The sequence below is a fragment of the Bidens hawaiensis genome, unplaced genomic scaffold, assembly GCF_021521415.1.
Source record: "Bidens hawaiensis isolate Kalapana, Puna unplaced genomic scaffold, B.hawaiensis_p1.1 tig00001269_1, whole genome shotgun sequence".
Lineage (NCBI taxonomy): Eukaryota > Viridiplantae > Streptophyta > Magnoliopsida > Asterales > Asteraceae > Bidens > Bidens hawaiensis.
Window position 1 is genome coordinate 4,292,075 of NW_027491072.1, and position 11,879 is coordinate 4,303,953.

The 11,879-nt window shown below is 34.1% G+C and overlaps 1 protein-coding gene across 1 annotated transcript; it reads right to left on the reverse strand.

Annotated features, from left to right (window-relative positions):
* Window positions 1–277: 277 nt before the first annotated feature.
* Window positions 278–5,469, reverse strand: LOC143570319 (potassium channel AKT6-like). Its single transcript, XM_077055999.1, has 12 exons — window positions 5,258–5,469; window positions 4,810–5,175; window positions 4,675–4,732; window positions 4,282–4,599; window positions 3,011–3,256; window positions 2,842–2,940; window positions 2,700–2,732; window positions 2,439–2,624; window positions 2,176–2,373; window positions 1,657–1,732; window positions 913–1,494; window positions 278–441 (listed from the first exon to the last, which is right to left on the reverse strand). The coding sequence occupies exons 1-12, from the start codon at window positions 5,467–5,469 to the stop codon at window positions 278–280; spliced, it is 2,538 nt and encodes an 845-aa protein (XP_076912114.1).
* Between the last annotated feature and the right edge of the window lie 6,410 nt (window positions 5,470–11,879).

Sequence of the window (11,879 nt, forward strand, 5' to 3'; positions counted from 1 at the left end):
AACTCATTTCAATAAGCAATGGGTTGGTGTGTGATCCATAAATTACTTACTATATAAAAACTAGAAAATAATTTACACTACTCCTAAACTATACTCTAAGAAAACAAAATCCCTCTCTCTATCTAATGACTTTATCATGCCATATGCTAGATGTTGTTTACTTATAAACCCAATTCTCACTAGCAATAATGAGATGGTCACCGTCTCTAATTAACTGTATATCATCAACAACAGCCCCCTCTTTGGTTAAAACTTTACTAGGACAAATGGAAAACTTCTAACCACCGATATCTAGTAGCTCTTGCAGGGATCCAGGAAGTCGTATAAGCTTCCTGTCCTGATCCTTTACCTCTGGACAACTAATTGTAACTCTAGCAATTTGATGCATTCGTTCAACCGCACTAAACATAGGCAACGGCGATGGCATGAACCCCAGTTCACCTACACAACCAAATTTCAGTGCAAGTTAAGTCTCCGTCTAGTGATATTGTTTTATCAAATGAGATAGGTTTTATATAATTTACTATAAAACGATTACAATTAAGTGGCAGACAAACGGGCAACAAGCTGCGCCGCAACCCCCTTTTGAACAGCAATATTTTTTCTGAAATAGACATGGAGCGACGCGACAACAAGGCTTAGCTGGCGCCTTTTTGGCACTTGAAGAAACATCTCTGAGGTGGGTCCGGCAGTACTTCTCATGTATTTCGATCAGTGCCAAAATGGCACCAGCTAATCCTTAGCATCCTGAGCTGAGTCGTCGCGACAGGATTGGCTTAGATGGAGGATGTCTATGAAGTTGTAGGCTAAAAAGGGATGTCTATTTTAGCAAAAGTATTAGTCACCATGTCTATTTCTAACAGTTACTATTTGACAAATTTTTTATATCTAGTAAGTAGGATGTTTGCTCACCTGCATTCTTTTTCCTACTAGCAGACGACACGATCCCAAAAACCGAATTGCTGAAGTCATCAGGGCGCCTCCTGACATCTTGCATGCCTGCAGATGATATCCTTGGAGTTTCAGTCGGCATATGACGCATCCTGGGCTCACTTTGGTACTTCTTAATGTATGACGCGCCATCAAGCTTAGCTTTAATGCCACTCGGTTTCTCTTTAGGCGCAGGCATATTATGAAACAGTTCGAGAATATCTTCATGAGACTGATGATCTGCCAAATCCCGTGGGGTCCACCCGTGTACGTCTGGCATGTCAATGTTGGCTCCTTGTTTGATTAGAAACTCCACTACTTTTGTTTTCTCTTCAGAGATTGCCTTGTGCAATGCTGTAGTTCCTATATTGTTCCGAACCGTAACATCCCCACCATGTTTTATTATGTCTTTAAGCATTTCTATGCTGTTTTGTTCAACCGCATAAGATGCAAACTCTCCTACGTCCCCTGAAGTTAATGTAGCACCATTGTCTACAAGCAGTTTAATCACAGCTTCGTTACGCCCGATGATTGCACTCCATAGAGGAACATTTCCTTCAGCATCTGCAAACACGCAATAATCAAAACATTTCCTTCAGCCCCGCGACGTTGTACATTTAATTTGAAATTAAAGGTTGACCATTATATCAAATATCTTGGACAATGATATCGGTTAAAAGTCACACATGTAGTAGAACTTATAAAAAATATGATATCGCAAAATACCTCTTTTATTTGGGTCTGCTCCATAATCTAAGAGTAAAAGAACACATTCTAAACTTCCACTGGCTGCTGCAAGATTCTGGAAAAGTAAACTGAAAATGAGTTTAACATAGTAATTTTCAGGCAATTAGGCAAGACATTAAACGAAGATAGAAACACACACAACTATATGCAAGAATCATAGACCTTGTAAGTGGAGGTGACCCAAAATATTATATGTTTTCATTAAAGCACGCCACAATATATATCTAGGTTCTTGTGAGAAAAAAGCATGCTGGATTGTGAAAATGTACTTAAAATTTTGCTCAAAAAAAAAAAAAAAAAAAAACTAAAAACAAAACACACACACACACACTACCCTTGACTAGGTGCAAGATGTTATGACACTTTGGGATATTTTTGGCTGGAATAGGGTATAACTGAAAAAAAAAGCATAGGTACTTGGTTTTCAATATATATGGGTCATCTTAATGTATCAAATTGAATACTTCCCTTATTTTTATATACTGAAAAAAGGCATACCAAAACTGTCCGTCCATTACTGTCCATCTCATTTGCATCAAGGCCGCCTCGTCTAAGTAGTTTATGAAGCAATACATCATCACCTCTTGATACTGCAAAACATAAACTCAGAGGCACATCCATCCTTCCTTGTGACAACATATTCTCTGTATCTACCAATACTCCTTCCATTATCGGGTCTGTTCTTTCTTTCAAATGCTGCACCAAATTTATATATTTTTATTACAAAATCAGACAATATTTAAGTAGGTATCATATCATACCTGAAGAAGATTGCTGATGATTATTGTGCCATCTGCAACATTTGACTGGATAATGTTCCGAAATTGAGTGCGATTCAATCTTAGCAACTGGCTCAATCGTCTAGTACGAACAGTAAATACTTGTGGCCTATAACAAAGCACACCTATTTCACCACATACATCTCCGGTCTTTAACTCTCTAACAACCTACATCATGCACAGAAACGTTTTGTAGAAAGATAATTTAAAAGTGTTTGTCCTTTTAATATATATGTAAAGTACCTGTTCAACTCCACCCCTTCGTGAAATTAACTCCTGTGTTAAAAATCAATCTAATTAGGCAGTTTTTTTTAATAACATTTAGTGAATGTGGTGTTCCAAGTAATTAGGAAATTGTGAATGTTTTTAAGGAGAGTTATATTACCACAGCACCAGACACCAAAATATAGAAGTCAGTGGGGGCTTCATTTTGCAAGATCACATCTTCTTTTGGTGGAAAATACTCGGCTCTCATCTCTGAGACCTACAAACATAGAATCAGAATAAGACAATCAAAGTCCTTAAAGCAGAAGCTAGTGCATGCTAGTCTTTACCAGTTGAAAAAGTGTGTCGTTTGACACACCGTTAAACAAGTATACTTGATCAACAAGGCCATAAAACAGAAAATTTGAAATGCTTGATTGAATAGCTTTTGGTAGTAGATCAATGATCTCTTGCTGCTGCAACCATTCTGAGTCGGCTCGATACTTCAAGCATAAGTGAGAAAGCATTTGATCTTGTAGCCGAGGAGGAAGGTGGTTCCTTTGTGCAAACCCTGATGCGGCTTGAATCGTTTCTCTCTACAAATATTCATATATCATCATATAAGTAAATGAACCAATTTCCAAAAGACATTACAGACGGAAAAACACTATTAATGAGTTGTTTGGAAAATATGCTAACCGAAAGTACAACTAAAATAGTAATATCCAAGATTTCCCCCAACAAATACAGAATACACGCTTATAGGTCGTCATGAAATATCGGCCAATTTTAATCTGATAATCCTTTAATTCCATTCATGTCCCTTCAATGTAAAAGCTCCCATACAATTGTGGCCCCATAAAATACAAGATCCCTAGACCTGGTGTGGTATGGAGAAAACCAAATACACAATAAGCGAAATGCATGATTGATTAACTGTTTAAACAGTTGTCAAGTATGTCCAAGCCAAGCTAATTATGCGTTGTTCTTGATTCTTCGACTAACTAGCTCACAAAGGAAGTACTAAAGTCTATCTAAGGAGCCAAACCCGCCATGTCAAGGAAACACTTTCGTTGTGAAATGAACTAGCTTGCTACACATATATTCATCCCAAGACCTTCAAAGGAGGTTACTTTTATAACTCATGATGAAGAAATTAAAGAACAAGAACAAGAACAAAATGGGCCGGGAAGAACACTAAACCCTAGTCACTAATTTCTCCACATTAATGAAGAACTCCAATATTGCATGCATACAAGGTTACAATTAACCTACCAGCAACATGTGGCAATTGTCTGCGAACAAGAAGCACACGCTCAAGTGTCGTCCAATCATCAATGATTGGGCAGACTAAAGAACATGTTGCCATGATGGATCGATAGTAGCGATCAAATGCGTAGAATGAATAGTAAGTGTTACATGTATAGAAGATGTATGAAAATATTGTGATAAGAGAGGTCCGGTAAAGAAAATAAGCCAAGGCAATGCTTTTTTAATAATACTAATAATAATAATAGTCTGTTTTGAGTATATATTGAACCTCTAAAAGGTATCCCAAATGAATCAAGCCATCTAATGGATTAAATTTAGATATATGTGGGATAGAATGATATCAACTTACAAACTTTCTTGTTCGGCCAGTCCTTTCAACAATTAAAGTGGTCATGTTTCCAATGAAGTAAGCACTCAAGCCCATGTTGAAGAGCATGAAGCAAGAGCAAAAAACCATTTCCTTCCAATTGACAGCATGTATATCACCATAGCCCGTAGTAGTTATTGTTGTAGTAGTCCAATAAACTGCTCTTATATAAAGCGTTGCTAGATTCTCTGTATCTGCTACATCAGAGGAAAGTGCCAACCATGTACTTGACTGATCCTTGTAACGGTGCGCAATAAGATACAAAACGCACGCGGATAAATGCACCGTAAACAGCGAAACCTACAATCGCATCAGATCACCCAAAGGATTAAAAGAAATATGTGAAACCTACAATACATGCACATGTATACTTACGAAAATAAGCTTTGCCAATCGAACCCAGAAGTAGTTGTAGTTACGATCTTTCTCCAATCTGTTAGAAATAGTTCAAGTGCAATTAAGCTTTAGAGTAGAATAATATTGGAAACATGAATGATAATAATGAATTACCTTGCAAACAAATCACCAACTCTTCGAAGACGCCAAAGTCGAAGCATATTGAAGTAGCCGTACGGCTGAAGGGAATCAGGCAGCATTCGGCGACCTATTTCCGAAGGAATGGTGGATATGACATCAAAGACGAACCACGTCTTTAAATATCTCCAAGCAATCAGGCGTCGATCATCGATAAGCAGGTAACTGATTTTATCCAGGTAGGCAACAAAGAAGGTTAGCACAATGTCAATCGCGAAAAACCCATTCACAATATTATCCGTGATGGCCAGAGGACGATCAGGCGAATCCAGAAACCCGAACTCGAAGGGAGAAACCCATGCTGTGTAAAACACAAGAGCTACTAGATAACCCTGCCAAAATCTGCATGCATGCCACTCGCTTATTAAGGCCCATTCGATCACAAGTAAAAATAAATAAATAGATAGATTAATTGTGTACTGGCCTGTAACGGCGATGTAAGGGGTTGATGGTGAAGGGACGAAGCTTAACATGGCGAGTAGATTGGGCACCGAGGGAGGGGAGGATGCCGCTGCGGATGCTGTGGACGGACGAGAGACGTTCGTCTCTGGAAATGGCGTCGAATTCAGTGGAATCCTCGCCGCTGCTGCCTCCCAATCTTCCACCACCCACCCATGATCCTTTCAACAGCGTCATCACGTTCAAAACCCTAAATTCTTCGTTCTAAGGGAACAAGAATTTTTTAGCCACCAGGTGATGATCATCCTCCCTCTCGCATCCTTTTTCTCCATCCCCATTCAAATTACAACAAACTTTCTTTTCTTTTCTTAACGCACCATTTAAACCCTCCTACTACTATTATTATTATTATTATTATTATTATTATTATTATTATTATTATTATTTCTTTTACTAATTTTCATTGACTTATAAAACATAGATCTTTTTTTTTTCCTTCGCATACATATCACACACACAGAGACATACATTTACATCGTAAATATTAAGCTTCTAACTGATTCAAGCTCTAAAGATTGAGGTAATAAGTTGAAAAAAAAAGGTGACACTTTAAGAAATAAAAAAAGGAAAAAGAAGAGGCAACGTTGTCCATGGATTCATTCATAATGAAAATCGGGAGATTTGAGGTAAACTCGAAAGTTTGGTATATGATCTAATACCAAATACCCTTGATTTTCTCTCCAAGTAAAGATAAAAACACGGTTCTGGCTATAGACGACTCAAGATATTTTATGTAACACCTTGCATTTTGCATCTTAATATACAGCTTTTCTTACTAAAAAAAGAGATCTTTTTGTGAATTAATTAAATATTCATATTTCGTTATTTCATTTGTTAAAGTGGTAGTGGTGAAATTCTAATTTTTTCAAGTGTAATTTGGATTGAGATTTGAGAAAGAGTCTTAGTAGTAGATGTTGGCCCATAACAAAAGAATTGATATGATAATAGATGAACAATAAGATATGAACAACAAAACTTTGATTCAAACTCTAACTTGGATTGAAAGAATATAAACGTCCTGATTGCCTCTATTTATAGATCACCAAAAGGTGTGATTCTAGGGTTGCAACCATTCAAACATCGTTCACATACTGACACATGTACATGGATGTTATAAACTTCCACCTTGACACTTCTAAACCCTAGACTTTACGACATCTATAAAACATAACTAAAACATAGTTTTGACTATTTACAATACGACCCCTATCCTTATGACTTCTGATGATGCGTGATTAATACTACATTAGAGACTTAGTATTCTATTATTATTATTATTATTATTATTATTATTAAGATCATAGGAAAAATTAAAATAAAAAGGAAGACAAAAATAAGAAGTGCGAGAAAGATTTATGCTCACAAAATAAACTCTTAAAAAAACATTCAAAATAATAATTAAAAAATCATAATAAAAATATACATAAAAAAACAAAAAAAATTTAAAGAACTAAAATGTTGCATGAAAAAGTTATGGACGTTTTAAAATGATGGGGGATTGACATGTGTCTTGGATGTGAAAAAAAAATTAAGAAAACTGCATGGGTTATTACCTTTATGCCCTTCTCATCAATTTATTTTCTTAAATTAATCTCCACAATTTAAACCTAAGATCAATGGATTAGATTCCTTCTCACACTTCTCATTTTTGTTGTCCTTTGTATTTTAACTTTACCCTTAAATATATATACATACATACATACATACATACATACACATTAAATTCAACTTCGTGATTTAGAGAAAATAATAATAATAATAATAATAAAACAATAATAGTAATGTAATAATAATAAGATTAGTAAAAATAATAATAACATTAATAATCAAAAATATAAATAAATAAAAAGAATTGATTGGACAATACATTAAGAAGTTTTCATACAAAACCCGAGTATTTATCTTAATAAAGTGTTACTGAGAAAAATATTTATCAATTTGGCATTTATTCAAAACTATTTATTAAAAGAGTGTTTTTATATAATTTCTTGTTTCTAAGTCCTAATCTTATTGTGCCACACCCCAGGTGACGGTAGATCATACGTCAAGGAGTGAACGGTGATGGTTCATAACACATGACACTAATTAGAGTTATAATATTTATTCATCATATAAAAACATATCACACGTTACAAGTAGTTTCAATATAATAAAATAGCATAAAGATAACACCATTTATTGTTTTATTAGTCTAGGTTCATAGCGGTACTACGTTTTGAACTACATAGTAAACATCAAACTTATGTACATGCATTATGTATAAATAAGACGATCAACTATATGAATAGTTGGTGACCACCCCTAGTCATTAATTGATTGATTGCGCATTTAAGCAAAAGATAATTATGTTAATTGACCAGCTATTTAATGATACACGAACCAAATCAAGAACCACGGCTCAATTGATGATGAATCACTATAAATACACGTCCTTAACGCAATTTGTTTGTCCCACACCATCCACTAATCATCTTGAACCTAAGTCCTGAATCAATTTTCACCCAGGAGCCCGTTTAGGATCAAGTTTGAGCTCGTGTTCTAATTGAAAAACCTAGTGTCTTATTCTCCTACGATTCGGCCTTGTACCAGTTAATTAATCCATGGGTTAAAATCGGATTTGTGTGCTTGTTAAAACCCCACTGTCGATTTTAATTGGTATAAGATTTCCAATTTAAGGTTTTTCTAATTAGGGTTTATGTTGACTTTGGGAATTATCAGTGTACGTAAGTAGTTATAAGTAATATAAATCAAACTTAAATCAATACTCCATTTAGTCCATTTGGTCGTGTGGGTGCATATAGAATCCAGGTCCATACCGACCCGGGTTCGAGCCCCCCTTTAACCGGTTTTTGTATTTTTTTTATTTTCTTTTGTTTTAGTTAATGTCTATCATTTTAAACTAAAAATCATAAAAACTAATAGTTTTACACTCGTCTAACGGACTGAACACCGTTAAACTCTCAAAATGAATTTTTTTTCTTTTAATCCTTTCCGTATATGTATATGTATATATGCGTGCGTGCGTGTGTGTGTATATTAAACGAAACTTTTAAAAGTTCTTTGGTTGCTCCCTAAATTATCTAAAGCCACTAGATGACTTTATTTGTAAATGAAGGCCTCCCATGCATTTGACCAAAATTCACGGGATGGATCTCACCAAACCCAAATAGCTCTTAAATATGTTATAACATCTCACTAAATTAAAAATTAATCCCATCAATTATTTGATGTAAAAATCCTTTAAAATAGGGATATACTATAAATTAATATCTGATTTTTTTAAAAGATGTTATTTATAATTAAGAAACAATTTTATAGCAAAAAAAAAAATAAGCATGTCATGGGTCTCACCAAACCCATATAGCTTTTAAACGGGATATAACATCTCATTTATTTGTGAAACTCTTTCATCATCAAACATTAAGTATGTTATTGACTTTCTTATAATAAATAAAATTGAAATCCAAAAAAATATATAAATATTGGAAACGAAAAATGTAAACACCCCCATAATACGGGAGATAAAACCTAGTGTGTGTGTATATATATATATGTGTGTGTGTGATCTTATATATTTAAGTTTATGTATTTTCTTGATTTAGTCTAATATAATTTTTAAAAATAATTAAGTAAATAAACTAAAAGTGGTTTTTACTCATCTAAACAAACCGATCACCAAAACAAGTATTTTTTGTTTGAATATATAATGTATATTTAATATTTAAACTTGCAATTTATTGTTTAAAAATAGAAAAGTAATTTATATTAATAAAATAATTGTTTTCATCCTTAATTCAATGTTATATAAATTAAAATATGCTTAACGTTTAAAGATCCCAAATCTGTTATAAACCCATCCCATCATGTTATGTCATATTCGTTTATGTCGGTAGCTTATTTAGTTTAGCTGTACCCTTAAAATTAAGACTTGTTGTCGAAGCATCTCGTGGAACTAACCGATCCACTTTACTCGGATTTTTGTTATCTTCTTTATTCATTTTAAGGTGAGTAATCACACCCCCATTTTCTCTATATTTGGGGGCATTATGCGTATTAAACTAATATTACACTATTATACTCAAACAAAATCCATTATTTGCTTGGTTGTGAGATTGCTCGATTAATTGCTATGTGAACTATGTGTTTACTGCTTTATGGTTGATTAGTATCTCATCCTCATCCTCATAGTATGATCATACCTGAAACACCCATAACTTAAATATAAAACATTTAAAAGCACTTTGCGGAAAATAGGCCCAATTTTTTTTTCTTATCATTATTAATCTTTTAAGATTACTCGATAAAAAATCATTGTTCTCATGTTGTCGGTTGCACTTTCTTAATACAACGGAAATGAGTAAATTATATTGGTTATATTTCGTTTTACTATAAAACCTCGTCGTGACCTCGTATTGAAACAAATCCTTACGAAAACGAAATCTCTTTAATCATAAATTGTTTATAAAAATACGTGTAACTCAAATAACACGCAAACGAACCGACCTTAGAGATATACTTCAAAACTCGTCACAAAATGAAAGTGACTCGACAAAAATTGCTTATATAAATCATAGAATTAATTTCTCCCTTCTACATCATTGACCCGTTCCCAAGACTTGATCACATCGTAGCTTTCGATCATCAGTTTTCTTGATAATCCTCTTGACATATCCAGCGCCCTCTTCTATAGCATCCACTTTATCCAACACTTGCATTGATCACCCATCCGCATGTTATTTACCTAATAGCCACATACAAATATTCACATCCATTCGTTAGCAATAGCTAAGTGAATAATAGTATAAATTACGAAAAGAATCTTAAACTTAAACCAGAAGCTTTTCTCAAAAATCCCATGTTGGTGTATGATACACTTAGCTCAATGTATACAAGACCTCCTTCGGAATATGGTGCGTTGATCAAAGTTGTACTTCTGACCCGTTTTTAATGCTTTAACTCACTATGACAATGTATAAATTCATACCTGATTTCGGATCATTAACTCGATGTATTACACGATATTTAACTCTACAAGCTTCGCGTCCTTGAATGCATACACCGGAAGGTTTAGTACTTCTTGATTAATTGTGAACAATTCAAGATGATCGCCTCTTTTTTTTTTTTTATATATATATGTACTATTAGTATAAGTATAAACTAACGAGTCAGAATCCACTAAAATAAGCATTCTTGATATTCAATATAACTCACTAACTCAAACTAACAAGATTATATATCCTAATTACTAAACAACTTCTGAACGTGTACCCTTTTGACCCGTTACGTTACAGCATTATTAAACATATTGCTGAAATCTGTATTTTATTAATAAAATATTCATAAAACCACATCAACCAATTTGATAAAAATCTTAAAAAATTACATAAAATCAATTATGATGTTAGACAACTTCTGTCCAAATTTCATCAAAAACAAAAAGGATTAAGGCCCCAAAATGACACCCGTAACTGGGCTGACCTGGTTGTTGAAACTCCTTACTTCGTTAATAAACAATTACGAAAACCACACCATTGGTTTGTTAGAAATCAATCACAGAACAAATCTCAATTGACAATTCAATTGTATTGAATAAGAACAAGATGATGATACACAAGAATTCTTGATCAATACTGAATATACGATTGAATATACTAAATACGTTAACAAATTTGTCCGACATCATTCCTATTTATAGAGTATATAATTACATATTAACCTACTAAATACAATAATTACAATAAGACCCCTATACCTAATATAAATATTAATAAGTTTAGTTTATATACTAATACTCCCCCTTAAACTAAACTTCGTTTAAGTGAGGTCTTCGTTTCTTCAAGATCCGGTTGCCATCACAGTAACGTTGGTTCGTCATCTTCCTCCCGGATCAGGTTTACTTCCACTCTTTTCTCCCCTTTTGGACATTCATATTTGAAATGTCCAAGTTCATTACAATTGAAGCATCTTATGTGGTCTTTGTTTTGATGACCGTGCTTTCCATTTTTATTTTTCCATGACTTCCAATTTTTGCCTTGACCACGTTCTTTGTTTTCATGCTTTGAAATTTCGTGACCGCAACGCTCACATTTATGGTCATTGGCCTTTTTCTCTCCGTCTTCTTTGGAGAATAAGAGCTTGTCATGCATGTCTTCCTCCTTGATTTTTTTCTTGGTGCGTTCCTCGAAAGCCTTCAATCTTCCAACGGCTTCTTGGAATGGCTGCACCAAGATCAACAAATTGCTCGATCGCAGCAACAAATAATGTTGAAATAAAATGTTTAAGGCCCCGAAAATACGTCCGTAAACAGGCTGACCTGGTCGAGAGAGCAACAACAATTTAGTTTTAACGGACTGTTTTGACCTCCTAACTAATCTCATTTGACATGAATTCGTTCGTAGGACCTATAAAATTGTTTCGGGAATGTTGAAACTAAATTTCATATAAAAAGAATATGGTCTAATACTCGAAATAAACCCCGGCCCGTAACCGTGCACCGTGGACAGCAATAATACATTTAAAGAAACTAATTCCAAACTTTACCAAATTTGACACAACCACACTTGTTTCATTGTATAACATATAAATGG

Coding starts and splice junctions, on each gene's coding strand:
- LOC143570319 (XM_077055999.1), bottom strand. CDS start 5,469: ATGACGCTGTTGAAAGGATCATGGGTGGGTGGTGGAAGATTGGGAGGC. Junction 4,733..4,809: donor GTTGGTGATTTGTTTGCAAG/GTAATTCATTAT, acceptor TATTTCTAACAG/ATTGGAGAAAGATCGTAACT. Junction 2,625..2,699: donor GAAGGGGTGGAGTTGAACAG/GTACTTTACATA, acceptor TGCATGATGTAG/GTTGTTAGAGAGTTAAAGAC.